The sequence below is a fragment of the Erpetoichthys calabaricus genome, chromosome 18 (assembly GCF_900747795.2).
Source record: "Erpetoichthys calabaricus chromosome 18, fErpCal1.3, whole genome shotgun sequence".
Lineage (NCBI taxonomy): Eukaryota > Metazoa > Chordata > Cladistia > Polypteriformes > Polypteridae > Erpetoichthys > Erpetoichthys calabaricus.
The window spans coordinates 86,271,819-86,287,010 of record NC_041411.2 but is presented as its reverse complement, the minus strand read 5'-3'; the positions used below and the strand labels follow the sequence as shown (position 1 = coordinate 86,287,010).

General features: G+C 38.6%; 1 protein-coding gene across 1 annotated transcript in view; it reads right to left on the bottom strand.

The window, feature by feature from the left end:
- Positions 1-15,192, bottom strand: part of usp4 (ubiquitin specific peptidase 4 (proto-oncogene)) — a 51,370-nt gene that overhangs the window by 15,601 nt on the left and 20,577 nt on the right. Inside the window, exons 8-16 of the mRNA XM_028825163.2 lie at positions 13,224-13,341; positions 12,739-12,912; positions 11,847-12,005; positions 11,223-11,447; positions 9,097-9,180; positions 5,633-5,727; positions 4,571-4,753; positions 2,842-3,104; positions 163-426 (exon numbers count right to left, since the gene is read on the bottom strand). Coding sequence (XP_028680996.1) covers positions 163-426; positions 2,842-3,104; positions 4,571-4,753; positions 5,633-5,727; positions 9,097-9,180; positions 11,223-11,447; positions 11,847-12,005; positions 12,739-12,912; positions 13,224-13,341 — 1,565 coding nt within the window. The remainder of the gene's footprint in view (positions 1-162; positions 427-2,841; positions 3,105-4,570; positions 4,754-5,632; positions 5,728-9,096; positions 9,181-11,222; positions 11,448-11,846; positions 12,006-12,738; positions 12,913-13,223; positions 13,342-15,192) is intronic.

The following is a 15,192-nucleotide window of genomic DNA, read 5'->3' as shown; positions in this document are numbered from 1 at the left end:
GTGTATGACAAAAATATTAATTAGTGAAATAATCCAGGGAATACTAATCACAAAGTAAAATTAAATGTTAGAAAGCACACACACACACACTTAAGAGTCCTTTTCTTCTTAAATGTCATTTCAAATCACTTTGGTATTCATGTCTTCCCCACAGACACCTACCGTTCAGTTTGAGGACAGTACCATCATTGGACAGAGGACTAATGTCAGAAGTACCATACGAATTGACCACACTGAACGAGAAGAGTTTTGTTCCACAGTTCCCAGATTTGGCCTGCTGCTTGGATGCATTTTCCGTTAGCCCATTCTCCAGGTCTTCATTTTCATCCTCCCCAACAGACCCTTCTGAATAGCTGTTATCGGGCTCCAAAGAAACCTCCTGGTCTGTCCTAGAGTCTTCCTGATGATCCATTTCTTCATCTTCTCCTGTGAAGCAAATTGTAAAGTTGAATGAAACATAATATGCTGATGTCTAGTTACTGCTGGTCAGTAGTTGATGCTACCTGTACACTTTTTGGAATGAACAAAAGTAGAAACTGGCAACAGTCACCATTTCAGACAAGAAAACAACTGTACAAATGTTATCAGATCACAAAAGGGCAAAAGAATTTGCATTATGAAATTCTTGATTAATGACATTAAAGCTGAACTTGAGAACACTAAGAAAAAGCAAGGGGCATATTCTTGTTCTTTGGTGTCCAACAATACATCTAGCCAGAGTTCAGGCCTCATAGGTCTATAAACTGAGCTCATTTTTAACTAAGATGACAACTTCTAGAAACTTCTGAATTTTAAAAGTCCATTTTATTTACAGGATTACACGAAAATGATTCACAAAAGGCTCTTTACATCAAACTGAGACAACAGAATGCAAACAATTGTAAAATACAATGAGCAGGATGGAGAAATTCTGCGTCACAGCAGTCCACATCAGCAAAAAACAAAACAATAAAATGAAGTGTGACTTAACTTGATGGGGACAACTGAAGCAAAAAACAAGTTAAAAAGGAAATGTACAGTATATATAAAAATCAAGAAATAAGGGCCTGCCAATAACATGCAGTAGCAAGTTGAAAAACGAATTACCAGGATGCAAGCCATATGTGAATGTTCCAGGCGGCACTATGGAATGAGCAGCTTTATATCAAGGCGCTCTAGGAAGTGCAGGTGTACCCAACGATCTAAACATACAACTCCGTCAAGTAAAATCCTTCCCCTTAAAACGAAGACAGCTTCTACTACCTGTGACAGGCGCTAAGGATACCTTTGACATTACATGCATTATCATTAGTGGTCAAAATGTGAAAATACTGCAGAAAATGTCAACGTGTGAAATGTCAGTGTTGATTTTAATCAAATCACTAATTTATATTGTGCTCCTCACAAGTGCTATCAGCCAGGAAAGACTCCTGCTGTTCAGCTCTCATGGCCTTGTAAGCGGCATTTCCTCTGGAAAGTGCACTGTAAACACTGAAAGAAAATGGCTATTAAAATTGGTTATTACTCTGTCTCATGCAGTCCCATTTTATTAAAGTACTCATTAATAAATGAGCAGAGAACCAATACTCCTCAATCACTAACGTACCAATTGCTTTAGCAAAATGCTCCATTTCCGACCTCAAAGCAGTGCTTACTGTGTCACTGAATGTTTAATACCTCTGAATGTTACGATGATGTAAATACAAATTAACAATGAAGATTTTGGAGGAAAACCAAACAGTGGAAGCCAAGAGTCTTTGAGCAGGTGGCAATACTACAGCAGGTGACAACTGCTACAGTTTGCCATACCGCTCTACTCCACCTTGTGGTTGGAAATGGCATTGCAGTGTAAGCTCATTGCAAATGCTATCTATTGTATATACATACATTGGGGGTTGTTGTCAGCGTTACGTTTTTAATTTAATAACATTTTTAAGAAGCAACAAAAATATATTCCTTCACCTCACCTCCAGTAACAAGTGAATATAAGTTTAAGTGCTATTATTGACACATACAAAGAACATGTGCTAATCGACAAGTATAATCGGAATGCCAGGATGTATGGCCACTTGTGCTGGGCCTGAGGTGGCATCCTTTCAACATTGCGCCTGGTTAAAGGGGTACTGGCTTGCAACAAAGTTAACTGCTTACAGTTTTGCACTTAGAATTCAAAGAAGATGCTACAAATAACAACAAGCATTTAGTAACTTGTTTTGCAACCAACCCTGTCAAATAATGAGAAAATTAAGAGTAATAAATTATACTGCTGTTTTACTATGAATTTAAATGGATTAGAGGAAGAAAAAAAAAAAAAAAAAAAAAGAAAAGTGAATTTTGTTTCTACCAAATCACTGTGAACTTGTAATGTGGAGAAGCCAGAAATTACACAAAAAACAATACTGGACTGACCCAAAAGGATTTAGATGTCACAATATACATTAAATCCATCAGCTGAAGCGTAAAGCAACTCTGATCCTAAAGCAACTTGAGATGGCCAAGTGAGGTCCTCACCTTAACATGTATATAAGACTTAATACGCGGTGTGAGGAGTCCCAACATAAAACCATCCACTGAACACATCTTTTTGTTTTTTGTTGGAAACGGCTCTAGTGTTAGGAAAGTACTGCCACACATGTACAATCTGAAAATTCTAATTAATTCATGGGACTGAAAAAGAAAATTACAGTTCAGTTGTTCAGCCACTCATCTGCCTTTCCAATGTTTAAATGAATGGAACTGCTGCTACGTCTGTAGGGTTGTCTCTCTGCATAATGTGGATTACTTACACACTCAGGGAATTTCAAAGGTTACTAAACAAATGCTTTTCCTCACTGTTTAAGTGACTATCAAAAGTGGTCTTACCTTCACATAAACCATTGGGGCCATTACAGGCTGCTATCTGGCTATGCTGACTACTGTTGCAGGTGGCCGTCTCAACAGGGCCCCGTCTGGAGGGCACGGACTCCGCTGGCTGGAATTTCGACGCTGCCAGTTCTGTTGCCTGGCTGGGTCCTGCAGCCGACTCTGCTGTCTGACTTGAGCTGCTCCGACTGCTGCTACTCCCCGGGGTGAAGGCAGAGGCTTTTACATCACAGCCCATAAATGGTGGTCTTTTCACATAGCGCCTGAAAATGACAGAAAAGTTGAGTATTTGGCCCATATTTGGTCTGATCGCCTTTAGGTATAAATAATTTTAAGACAAAAGCACCTAACAGCTGTATGATTTTAAGATAATCAGTACGTTAGGCTGGGCAGTCCAGTTTAAGTAAACATGAATTATTAATTTAGATTATAATTCATTTAAATCACTTGCATTTTTCATTATAAATATAGTGTAACCCTTAATGCTTTTTTTTTTTTTTTACTTTACATTGAGGAAATCATGATTAAAAATCTTGCACATTTATGAGAATTTTATAAATAAAATCAAAACAATTATGCTTCTGTTTGGAAATTTAATTAAGACAAAAAAAGATCACTGACAAAAAGATGGCAAGGCAAGATCTCAAGAGCTGGACACTGCACAGCCTTTTCTGCCCCTTTTATTGTCCGATGTTTTTACTGTTAAATCCTTTCTGTTGTTGTGAACTTTTTATTAATTCTGTTACCTGCAAGTTACTGTGTGTGTTTTAAACTAGGATGATATGTGATCTTGTTAAATTATAGATAAAGAAATAATCCATGGCAGCCTAACCATAAACCTAATAGAAATCTGAAAGACCAACACAGCAGAGTCTCTTTTGAAATGTGCTCCTCTTGGGCGTGCCAGGATGGAGTGTGCAGTCTGCCAAGACACCCAAAAGGGCCACTATTAACAATCTGTGCATATTCACTCAGAGAGGAGGACACAGAACATGTGGCTTACAATCCACCGTGGCCACTCAAAGTTCTCTGAGAATTACTTAGAACAGAATGTGTGTCATCTGTCAAGTGTCTTGAAACATTTCACTTAGATGTAGAATAGTGTTTCCTTATAGTGTGCATAAATAAAGTGTTAATGATAATGCATGTTTCATGTGCAGTGGCTGTTGAAAAAAAACTGCTTGATAGAATTTTGGCATTTCCTTTTAAACATCTATTTTATTTTAAAGAAGTATTTACTCATCTGCAGAGGAATTTCCTCCAACTTGGATGAACTTCACATCATAAAGTAGGGTAGGATGGTGAGAGTACAGGTAATGAAAGAATGAAGAAATAAGCAAAGTGGAAGAGGAATAGGCCGTGGTGGAATGTAGAGAATGTAGAGAATCTGAATAAAGAGTACAAAATGATAACTTCAAGCAAGAAGGGAAACGGACTTGAATTACATGGACTCACTGAAAAGTATTTAGGTCCAACAATCTAACAGAATTAATGTTAAATGGAGAAAGAAACCAAAAATGTAAACTAACAAAACAGTTCTTGTATGGACTTTTAGCTCTAACAAACAAACTCAAGTCACCTCATACACAGCCTTATTGCTGTTTATCAGCAAATGAAAACTCCTTCTAAGTGCTGTAATGCTGAAGAGCTGAAATGGACTGCCAGAAAGTGATCACGATTGCCCATTCAGAGTCAAAAGATGCACGGTCTACCCAATTTCCCACCTTACCTAATCCTTTCTAAAACTCTGTCATAGAGAATATCAACATCCAGGTTCTGCCTGTTGACAGAGATGATAAGTGGCTGTCCATACAAAACTGTTCCAGTTGAAGATCCTGTGTGTTTCATGCGCCTTTCTCTAAAGTATATGGGCAAGATGATTCGTTCTCCTTCAGTCTCCTCAAGTTCATAGCTAGAGAAATTACATGAATATATTAAATATCCACATAACAAAGTGTTTAAAATACATTCCAAAAAACATCTGTGCAGTCGTCTATCTTTAAAAAAAGATGACAGGAGGGCTCCTGAGAGTTCTCATTTGAGTATTCTGTAAGTGTAGACACACATGAGGTGCACAGTCTCGTGTCATTAACATATAGGGACTTCACGTCTACACATACATACATACACCGCGTCATCTTTGATCACTTTAGCTTTTCACATGAGATGCAAATAAGTCACCAAGAACTCCTGCCAGTAGGAGATAACAGAGGGGAATCTGCTGGAATGCTGTTTCTTAACTGAAATGGAGGCTCTGTAGAGTTGAAAAACTTGTGCCATGAAGCAAGCATGCACGTCTGATCATGTTTTACAGCTGCTCTTCCTTCGGCAATTTAATTTTTTAACGTGTTACTCATCCACTGACAAACTGTCAGGTGTGGCACAGCTTCTGCACTTTGGAATAAACTTATGTATAAAGTAAAGCTTTAAAAACCGATCCCATGACTCCTCCACCATCTCCACTCCCGAGTCACTTTTAGACTTTGCTACATCTGCTGAATAAACCCTAATAAAAGTACATTTTCCATATAAACTGGTTGCAGTAATAGCCATACTCAGCTTGCACTGTGTTTGCAGCTGAGTTAATAAACGTTACTAAGAGTGCCAAATAAACCCAACCACTTAGCCAAAAACAAACATCACACACATTCAAGGTGGAGAAAAACAAGTGAATGAATTGTGCACAACTGAATTAGAATAAAATAAATAGTAAAATTAGGGTTAGTGTCATAAACAACACTTTAGAGCCATTGTGGATGATAAGTAGTAAGAAACCAAAAGGAATACTCACACAAAGATGTCATCCCTGTCCATAATGTGATTTAATCCCTCATCACTGCGATAAATCTTATGGCATCTGTGGTTATACACGTCTGCCACAACCATCTGAAATGAACAAACAGATTAGAGTTTAAAAAAATGAAGCCTGCTTTTCCAAAAAGATTAAATATATTCAAAGTCAAAGTGAACTTTATTGTCATCTCAACCATATACAAGTATACCGACAGACGAAATTGCGAATCTCGGGGTCCACAGTGTAACAACATGAAGTGCAAATAATAAATTAAAAAGTGAATTAAAATAAAAATTTTAAATTAAAACGCAAACAAGACAAGACAAAGTAGCAGCAATATTGACATGTAGTTAGCAATATGAATGTTAATGCAATGTATGGTATTTGCAATCTAGATACATAAATATAGTCAATAGATATGTAATAAATAAATAATAAATAATTGATATAGATAATACAGAAATTTTTCAATTGTGTGAAACAGGGAAGATTTAAGACAGACAGCAGAAGTGGGACCTTTCAAGGACAAAAGAATCATTTTTGAGGTTAATTAACTGCATGTTTTACTTTTGCATATCTCAGACATAAAACACAGACTCCAAGTTTAACGGTGCTCTTCACCCACCATTACAATAACACAACACAAACTTCACTAATGAGAGCTCGTAACGCTTTTAGTCAGCATGCAGCTGGTGACCAGTGTTGTCAGTCTGTGCCCCATCATGTAGCTCTGTGTCAAGCATAAGCTTTACTGAGTAGAGATTTTATAACAGTGAAGATGAAAATGCATCATGAGGTTTATCTATAAAGCCTGAAATATGTATGTTTCCATTTGAGCTACACAGAACACCCTAACTAATGTAATAACTCAATTTGGAATGTAAGTGACCAGCCAGCAGTTACAAATGTAACTCCACATAACACAACCACATATGAACGCACTGTGATGGCGTCAAAGTTTCATAATCACAGCTTTACGTAGGGAATTTACTGAACCCAATGGACTTTACTTTTTTTTCCTTTTATCACAGGAAACTGATAACAGCTCAGATCATGTCTACACTTTACAAAGGGGAATGAAGATCAGTTCTTGTACCACTGGTGTGCACGCCCTTCAAGGAAGTCCACTGGTACTTGTTAAAGCGTCCTCCTCTAGAAGACTGTTGGGATGGGTTTGTATGTCGGTCTCCTCCTCCTTTTAAAAGCCAATATTTATATATTTATATATATACAGTTGTGCTTGAAAGTTTGTGAACCCTTTAAAATTTTCTATATTTCTGCATAAATATGACCTAAAACATCATCAGATTTTCACTCAAGTCCTAGAAGTAGATAAAGAGAAACCAGTTAAACAAATGAGACAAAAATATTATACTTTGTCATTTATTTATTGAGGAAAATGATCGAATATGACATATTTGTGAGTGGCAAAAGTATGTGAACCTCTAGGATTATCAGTTAGTTTGAAGGTGAAATTCAAGTCCGGTGTTTACAATCAATGGGATGACAATCAGGTGTGAGCGAGCACCCTGTGTTATTTAAAGAACAGGGATCTATCAAAGTCTGCTCTTCACAACACATGTTTGTGGAAGTGTATCATGGCATGAACAAAGGAGATTTCTGAGGACCTCACAAAAAGAGTTGTTGATGCTCATCAGGCTGGAAAAGGTTATAAAGCCATCTCTAAAGAGTTTGGACTCCACCAATCCACAGTCAGACATACTGTGTACAAATGGAGGAAATTCAAGACCATTGTTACCCTCCCCAGGAGTGGTCGACCAACAAAGATCACTCCAAGAGCAAGGCGTGTAATAGTCAGCGAGGTCACAAAGGACCCCAGGGTAACTTCTAAGCAACTGAAGGCCTCTCTCACATTGGCTAATGTTCATGTTCATGAATCCACCATCAGGAGAACACTGAACAACAATGGTGTGAATGGCAGGGTTGCAAGGAGAAAGCCAATGCTTTCCATAAACATTGCTGCTCGTCTGCAGTTTGCTAAAGATCACGTGGACAAACCAGAAGGCTATTGGAAGAATGTTTTGTGGACGGATGAGACCAAAATAGAACTTTTTGGTTTAAATGAAAAGCATTATGTTTGGAGAAAGGAAAACACTGCATTCCAGCATAAGAACCTTATCCCATCTGTGAAACATGGTGGTGGTAGTATCATGGTTGGGGCCTGTTTTGCTGCATCTGGGCCAGGACGGCTTGCCTTCATTGATGGAACAATGAATTCTGAATTATATCACAGAATTCTAAAGGAAAATGTCAGGACATCTGTCCATGAACTGAGACTCAAGAGAAGGTGGGTCATGCAGCAAGACAACGACCCTAAGCACACAAGTCGTTCTACCAAAGAATGGTTAAAGAAGAATAAAGTTAATATTTTGGAATGGTCAAGTCAAAGTCCTGACCTTAATCCAATCGAAATGTTGTGGAAGGACCTGAAGAGAGTAGTTAATGTGAGGAAACCCACTAACATCCCAGAGTTGAAGCTGTTCTGTACGGAGGAATGGGCTCAAATTCCTCCAAGCCGGTGTACAGGACTGATCAACAGTTAGCGGAAACGTTTAGTTCAGTTATAGCTGCAAAGGTGGGTCACACCAGATACTGAAAGCAAAGTTTCACATACTTTTGACACTCACAAATATGTAATATTCAGTCATTTTCCTTAATAAATAAATGACAAGGTATAATATTTTTGTCTCATTGGTTTAACTGGTTTCTCTTTATCTACTTTTAGGACTTGAGTGAAAATCTGATGTTGTTTTAGGTCATATTTATGTAGAAATAAAGAAAATTCTAAAGGGTTCACAAACTTTCAAGCACAACTGTATATATATGTCAATTTATTCATATAGCACATTTAAAACAACATAGGAATGCTGTGGCCAAAGTGCTTTACAATAATAGAAGAAAAAAAAAGTTTTTATATATATATAAAAAAAACGTAACTAGTGATTATGTAGGTTTAACATATTTGACCAATTGCAAGTGATTTTACTTGGGTACTGCAAAACATTTCCCGATGCCCACAGTGCACCTCTTCACCCTCCCTTTAATCATATTACCATGTGAATGAGGAGAAACCAAAATATTCATCTCCAAGTTTAAATAATCCTTTAAGTTCCACCCTCCTTGATCACTTAAGTTAAAAGATTAGAGTAATGTGCAAAAGATCTCCAATAATTGAAAGGGAAAAAGTAGCAAACCATCACATGACTTCGCAAAACAGTTCACGTTTGACAAAGGAGCAGCTGACCAATCAAAATCCAAATGAGCTGCTCCTGGAAGTGATGTGCAAATACAAGATGGCCAACAGTTTTATTAAACGCGATTATGCCAAGACATGCATAAATAGCCAAGAAAATTGCACATATAGTACACAATTCATTCTAGTACATTTCAAATATGGTGACATTTACAGTTTTAACGAATTCCAAAAAAAATGATCTTACATTCTCAGCTGAAACACCAGATAATTTAGCCAAGGCAGAACACAGGTCGGCCACAGAGCCCAGCTTGGGGACTACAACTCTGTACTGAAACAAAAACAGTGAAACAAGAAACTATTAGAAAAGATGTCTGGAAGACACAGTTCTGATTCAAAGGAACCAAGGACAAATATGAGCTTTACATGATATGCCCATTCCAGAATGGCTCAGGAATGTACCAGTACCCATTCTCTAAGGAAAACAGCTTAAATATGTTTTTCCACCAAGGCCAAGCCATTCTGAGGGCCATGCTGCCTCAGCATTTTGTAAGCATTGTGCAAGTTATGGCTGTAGTTTGCTACATATTAGAACAATGACATCCCAGTCATTAAAACGGACTCTTTCAAGTTCTATTCTTGAGACATGACAATCATCTTCTAGCCAGCTCACCACTTTGGAGGTTCTCAAGTTTTTCTTCTGATGGACTGCTTTGTTAATTAAGATGAAACAGTAAATAGTCCTATGGAAAAAAAAATCTGAACCAATACAATGTTTTCTTCTTAACTTCCGTAGAGACCAGCACAAGTTACACCCAACAATGACAACTACAGTAACCGATGCTAAAGTGATTTGTCCTGCACTGATCTGTTGTTAGGTACCAAACAAGATCACTTGAAGTGCGTTTATATGAGCAAGTGATGCAAATGTTTAAGGTTGACAATATTTAACCCAATCCTAGTTTTTCTAAACATCACATTAGTATAGAAAAATGTAAATTTTACTGGATAAATGGTAAGGTTACAGTAATGTTTGCATAGTAACCCGGGGGAAAAAATGACCACCTATGAAAGATTTTCTTCTATTGAAAATACCGATTTCAATTTGCTGCTGTACTCTCATAAATTCTGTGTCATATTTTGCAGGTTCGATGAAGCAGCATCTCTCTCATGCTGTTCTCAGACGGGTTGAGAAATGCTGACCCACTCTGAGAATGTAGTCTGGCAGTGGAACAAACACTTTGAGGAGCTCCTGAACCCTACGGACATGACATCTGTGGAGGAGGCAGGGCCAGAATCTGATGGGAGAACGACATTCATTTCCCTGAGGTAGTTAAGCAAATCCACAGTGTCAAGGCCCCGTGGATGGACGAGATTCACCTAGAAATGCTCAAGACTCTGGACACTGTTGGGCTGTCATGGCTGACACAACTTTTCAATGCTGCATGATTGCTGAGAGCACTGCCTCTGGGGTGGCAGATCACTGTGGTGGTCCCCTTTTTTAAAATGGGGGAGTGGAGGATGTGATCACAATCCTCAGCCTCCCTGGGAAAGTGGCTCCGCTCTCTCGTAGAATCTCATGTCCAGGAGGAGCAATGTGGATTCCATTCAGGCTGTGGAACAGTGGACCAGCTCTTTACCCTAACGAGAAACCTGGAGGGGGCATCGGAGTACGACCTACTGGTTTACTCTTGAGTCTAGTTCATGAATGAGGGGAAAGGGACAGTGAGATTGAGAGATGTACTGGAGCAGTGAGTGCAGGTTTGCGGTCCCTATACCAATCCATAGTGGTGAAGAAGTAGCTGAGCCAGAAGGCAAAGCTCTTGATTTACCAAGCAATCTACGTTCCTACCCTTGGCTACAGTCTTAAGTTTTGGGTTATGACCAAATGGACGAGATCATAGATACAAGCTGCCAAAATGAGCTTTCTTTGCAGTTTGGCTGGGCTTTCCCTTAGACTTAGGGAGAGAGATGTAGACACTTTGGACAGTCTAGGAATAGAGCCATTGACTCTCCGCATTGAGAGAAGCCAAGAGGTGGTTCGGGTATCTGATGCAGCGGCATCCTAGACGCCTGCCTGGAGAGTTTATACAGTCCTGACCATCTGGGAGGAGACCCAGGGCTCGCTGGGAAGATTATATCCCTTAAGAAATGCCTTGGGATCATACAGTACAAGTTGGCAAGTGTGGCTGGGGAAAGAGACGTATGGGCCTCACTGCTAAGACTGTTACCCCCTTTGACCCACAGACGGATGAGTGGTGGATTATTAATAAGCGTCTCTCTCTCTCTCACTGCAACCCTCAACTGTTGATTTAAATCAATGGAAAACAAGTTATATTACGCAGACATTTAATAACAGTCTTCCATTCTTACCTGCATAGGCCTTGACAGTGGATCTGTACGAACCAAGAACACCTCCATTGTACGATCCTTCTTCATAGGCAGTGGGAGAGTGAGGTAGCAGAATGGATCAAAAGTAACAGATACTTTTGAACACTCGGGGCACACCAGAGTAGACTTGAACAGCCCATGGAAAATGTCAACAATAATGGAGTTGTTGCGAAGACGATGGTTTGTCCAAGCTTCTTTTGCCACAATCTGTCAAGAGTCAAAATATAAATTAAAAATCCCACTTTAATATTCACGTGTTACCAATACACAAAACCAGTGCGTCAAAAGAAAGAAAAACCATTTGTTCATTTTAACATTGAAAACTTCTATACAAAGTAGATCACTGATCTGACAGTATCACGTACATGCTACATCTACAAAACTGAGCACCGGGTAAACATGTATGTCAATAATTTAAAAAAACACGCACATTTTAAACATCACTCTCTCCACAGAAGTTGAAAACATTTCTCAGAAGACCCAAAGTAATGCAAATGCAATAAAAATGTGAAAACATTTAGTCTTCTCTACCCTAGTAATAGTAAATTGTAACAGAATGGCATCTTGAGGCAGCATATTGACCATTATAATAACCTACTACCATACCTCATCTGGCCGACCCTCTGCATCCTTCAAAGCTAGGTAAGGTTTCTTTTTAACCCGGTTAAGATCCTCATGAAGTCCATCTAATAAGAATGCCAGCAGTTCTTGGGAATCCTGCTGTTGGTAACCTGAGAATTGAGGAGCAAAGCGTCCCACTTGGGTCTGATGAAAAGAATGGGGAGGGAAAAAATGACTTTAAATACAAACCTCAAATGTATCTTTAAAAGCTATGAACAATGTATTAAGTACAGTACATAACAGAAGGCATCATGGGAAATTAGGGTTCATGATGGGACACATGGACTTTAAAGTTTAGTGCAGTCTATTTAATTAAAAAATACAAATTAGTTCTATTATATCCATCAACTAGAATTGGCACTCCAGCCACCATAAAAACCTCACACTGTTCCATTCCATATGAACTGGTGTGGTGCTGAGGTGTGACCCATTGCATGGCTGCACTTGGGTCCTAATCTGGGGATCCTGAGTTGATTTGCCCTGTGGTGGGCCGGCAAAGCGCTGTATGCTCCTAACCTCTCTCATCAACTAATCCATTTTCTGAATTCAGGTTTACAAGTCACCAGAATCCTCTCCAGCTCATCATATGTTCTCTTAAACACATTTTATATACACTTTTTACAAAAATGTGCAAGTGAACCCCAAGATAATCAATCAGTGTCACCGTAAAAATATCTGTGCATACAATGCACAACTGCACAATTTCTTCTTGGCCCATTTCAAGATTGGCTCTTAAAAAAATGCCTAAAATAATCCAGTAAGAAAACAAGGATTGATTGCACCGATGTTTGCATTTTCATCTCCTTTGGAGGTAACTGTATTAGTTAATAAAGCCTTTACCTAATTAAGCTGGCATTTTTCATAAACTCTTTCATACCTTGAAGGTCTTGGGTGCCACGTAACTGTGGCGCCCTGACCACATCTGCTTAACAAGGTCTGCATAGGCCTCAGCTATTTCTCCACGCATGCCTAAAGGGTTTTCCCGGTTTATTTCTGCCTCATATTTGTCCTCCAAAAAGTACTCCGTCAGCGGAGGCGCATTACTTAGGCACTACAACAGAATAAATAAATAAATAAATAAAAATCATTCAAAGTGCTCACCTTAGTGTAAAAATGTCTGCAATTAAAGACAGACCAAGAAAGGCAACGAGAAAGTTCATCAGCAAGATACTCTGATAGTTAAACATTCCAGGGTCAAAACAACAAATGAATTTTAGCAAATTTGATTAATCAGCTGAGAGACATATATTAATACATTATATAAATAAACTATTAAAATAACATATTAAATAAAAAAAGTATTGTTTCAACTTAGGAACAGAAATCATAACAAACATCAAGCTATAAAGAAAGACGCCAGACCTGAAGAGCAGAGTTCATGAAGCAAGTATTGCCAAGGTTGCTGAGTCCACAAAGGCCAGGTTGTGTCTGGGGTTCTCTGTAACTGTAGGATGAACTATAGCAGCTATACTCTCCCAACCTGAGAAGATTCATAAATGTGTCATTTGATTAAATACTTGCTACAATTACATTACATACAGAAATACATTACACATAATTTGCACCTTGATAACTCTTTCACCTGCCAGCCATCATTTAGCTCATCACTTATTACAGATCTTCTCATTCTGAATTGTTTTTTCACAGCTGGGTCTCTGCCTACTCCACCAGCCTTCACTGGGGCTGTACTGGTATTACAGCTCAAGTTCAGTAATTCAACTTAGCCCATTCTTTCTTAGCGCACTGCAGAGTGCTGGCCCAGGGATTAAATGGCAACTCTGAATGTTATGAGCAAAAGCCTGTCCAGCCTTCTTTGTGCGAGAGGGAGACTGCATTTGAATTGTTAGAATAAAAAGCATGTGATAGCTGGCTTTAGTTTAGCTGACATTTACTTGTTTGCAACAGCTGTGGTCCACGGGTTAACCTTTTCTCCCAGGCTTCCGTAACATTAGTGCACCCCACCCAGTTGTAAATTACTTGCATATGCTATAAATGTGTGGCTTGTATTTGGCTTAATGTACTGATTGGTGGTCTTATAGCTTTTGGGTGCTTAGTGTGGGTTCTAATCAGGTATGCAGCCAGGCTGAAAATATATCAGAGTGCATGTTACAGTACAATCATAAAAAGAGGAATGTTTCTTAGCAGCACAATATACAGTAACACTTTCAGATAACCATCTCATATTTGCACATCATGTCCAAATGGCTATTAGCATCATCATTGAAATCAACAGCATTCTGTCTAACGTGAAAGTACAGCCTTGTTCTTTTCAAATTCACACTGTTAAGGTTTAACTCAACTTCTGTCAGTCAAAGGAGCCCTGCAGCACAAAGATCAATTACCTCTAAACAGGGCCGGATTTATATGAAAAGAGGCCCTAGGCTATTCCACTTATGAGGCCCTTTCACCTTCCATTTTTAAGTTTGTAAATTACATGAGAGATAATAAAATTTTGCTAACAATTTGAATGTAGGCCCCTCTTGATCTTGAGGCCCTAGGCTGAAGCCTAGTTAGCCTATAGGAAAATCCGGCCCTGCCTCTAAACTCTACAATATGGGGAAGGGGGAGTTTAAAGGCCGATAGATGAATTTTAGATATTCTGTGCACAGTGCTCCTGCTATGTGGACCATAAATGGAAAGTGGGGATTGAGACACTTAAACCTATGGGTCTCTAAATGTTGAAGACATTGGAATTGCAGGAATCACGAACTGAAGAAACCTTACTGAAAACACAAGGCAGGAGGGTCCTTATTTAACCAATTTCACTGCCAGTCTCTCTTTTGCATAAAACATGGCCCTACAAGCTTGTGTGTGTGAGATCACAAATGGAACAAAAATGCACCTTTAAAAGGTCAGTGAGTAGTTCATTATCATGATCATTAATTACTTAGCAGAAAACATACACATATATACAGTTGTGCTTGAAAATTTGTGAACCCTTTAGAATTTTCTATATTTCTGCATAAATATGACCTAAATCATCAGATTTTCACTCAAGTCCTAGAAGTAGATAAAGAGAAACCAGTTAAACAAATGAGACAAAAATATTATACTTTGTCATTTATTTATTGAGGAAAATGATTGAATATTACATATTTGTGAGTGGCAAAAGTATGTGAACCTCTAGGATTATCAGTTAGTTTGAAGGTGAAATTCGAGTCCGGTGTTTTCAATCAATGGGATGACAATCAGGTGTGAGTGGGCACCCTGTGTTATTTAAAGAACAGGGATCTATCAAAGTCGGCTCTTCACAACATATGTTTGTGGAAGTGTATCATGGCATGAACAAAGGAGATTTCTGAGGACCTCACAAAAAGAGTTGTTGATGCTC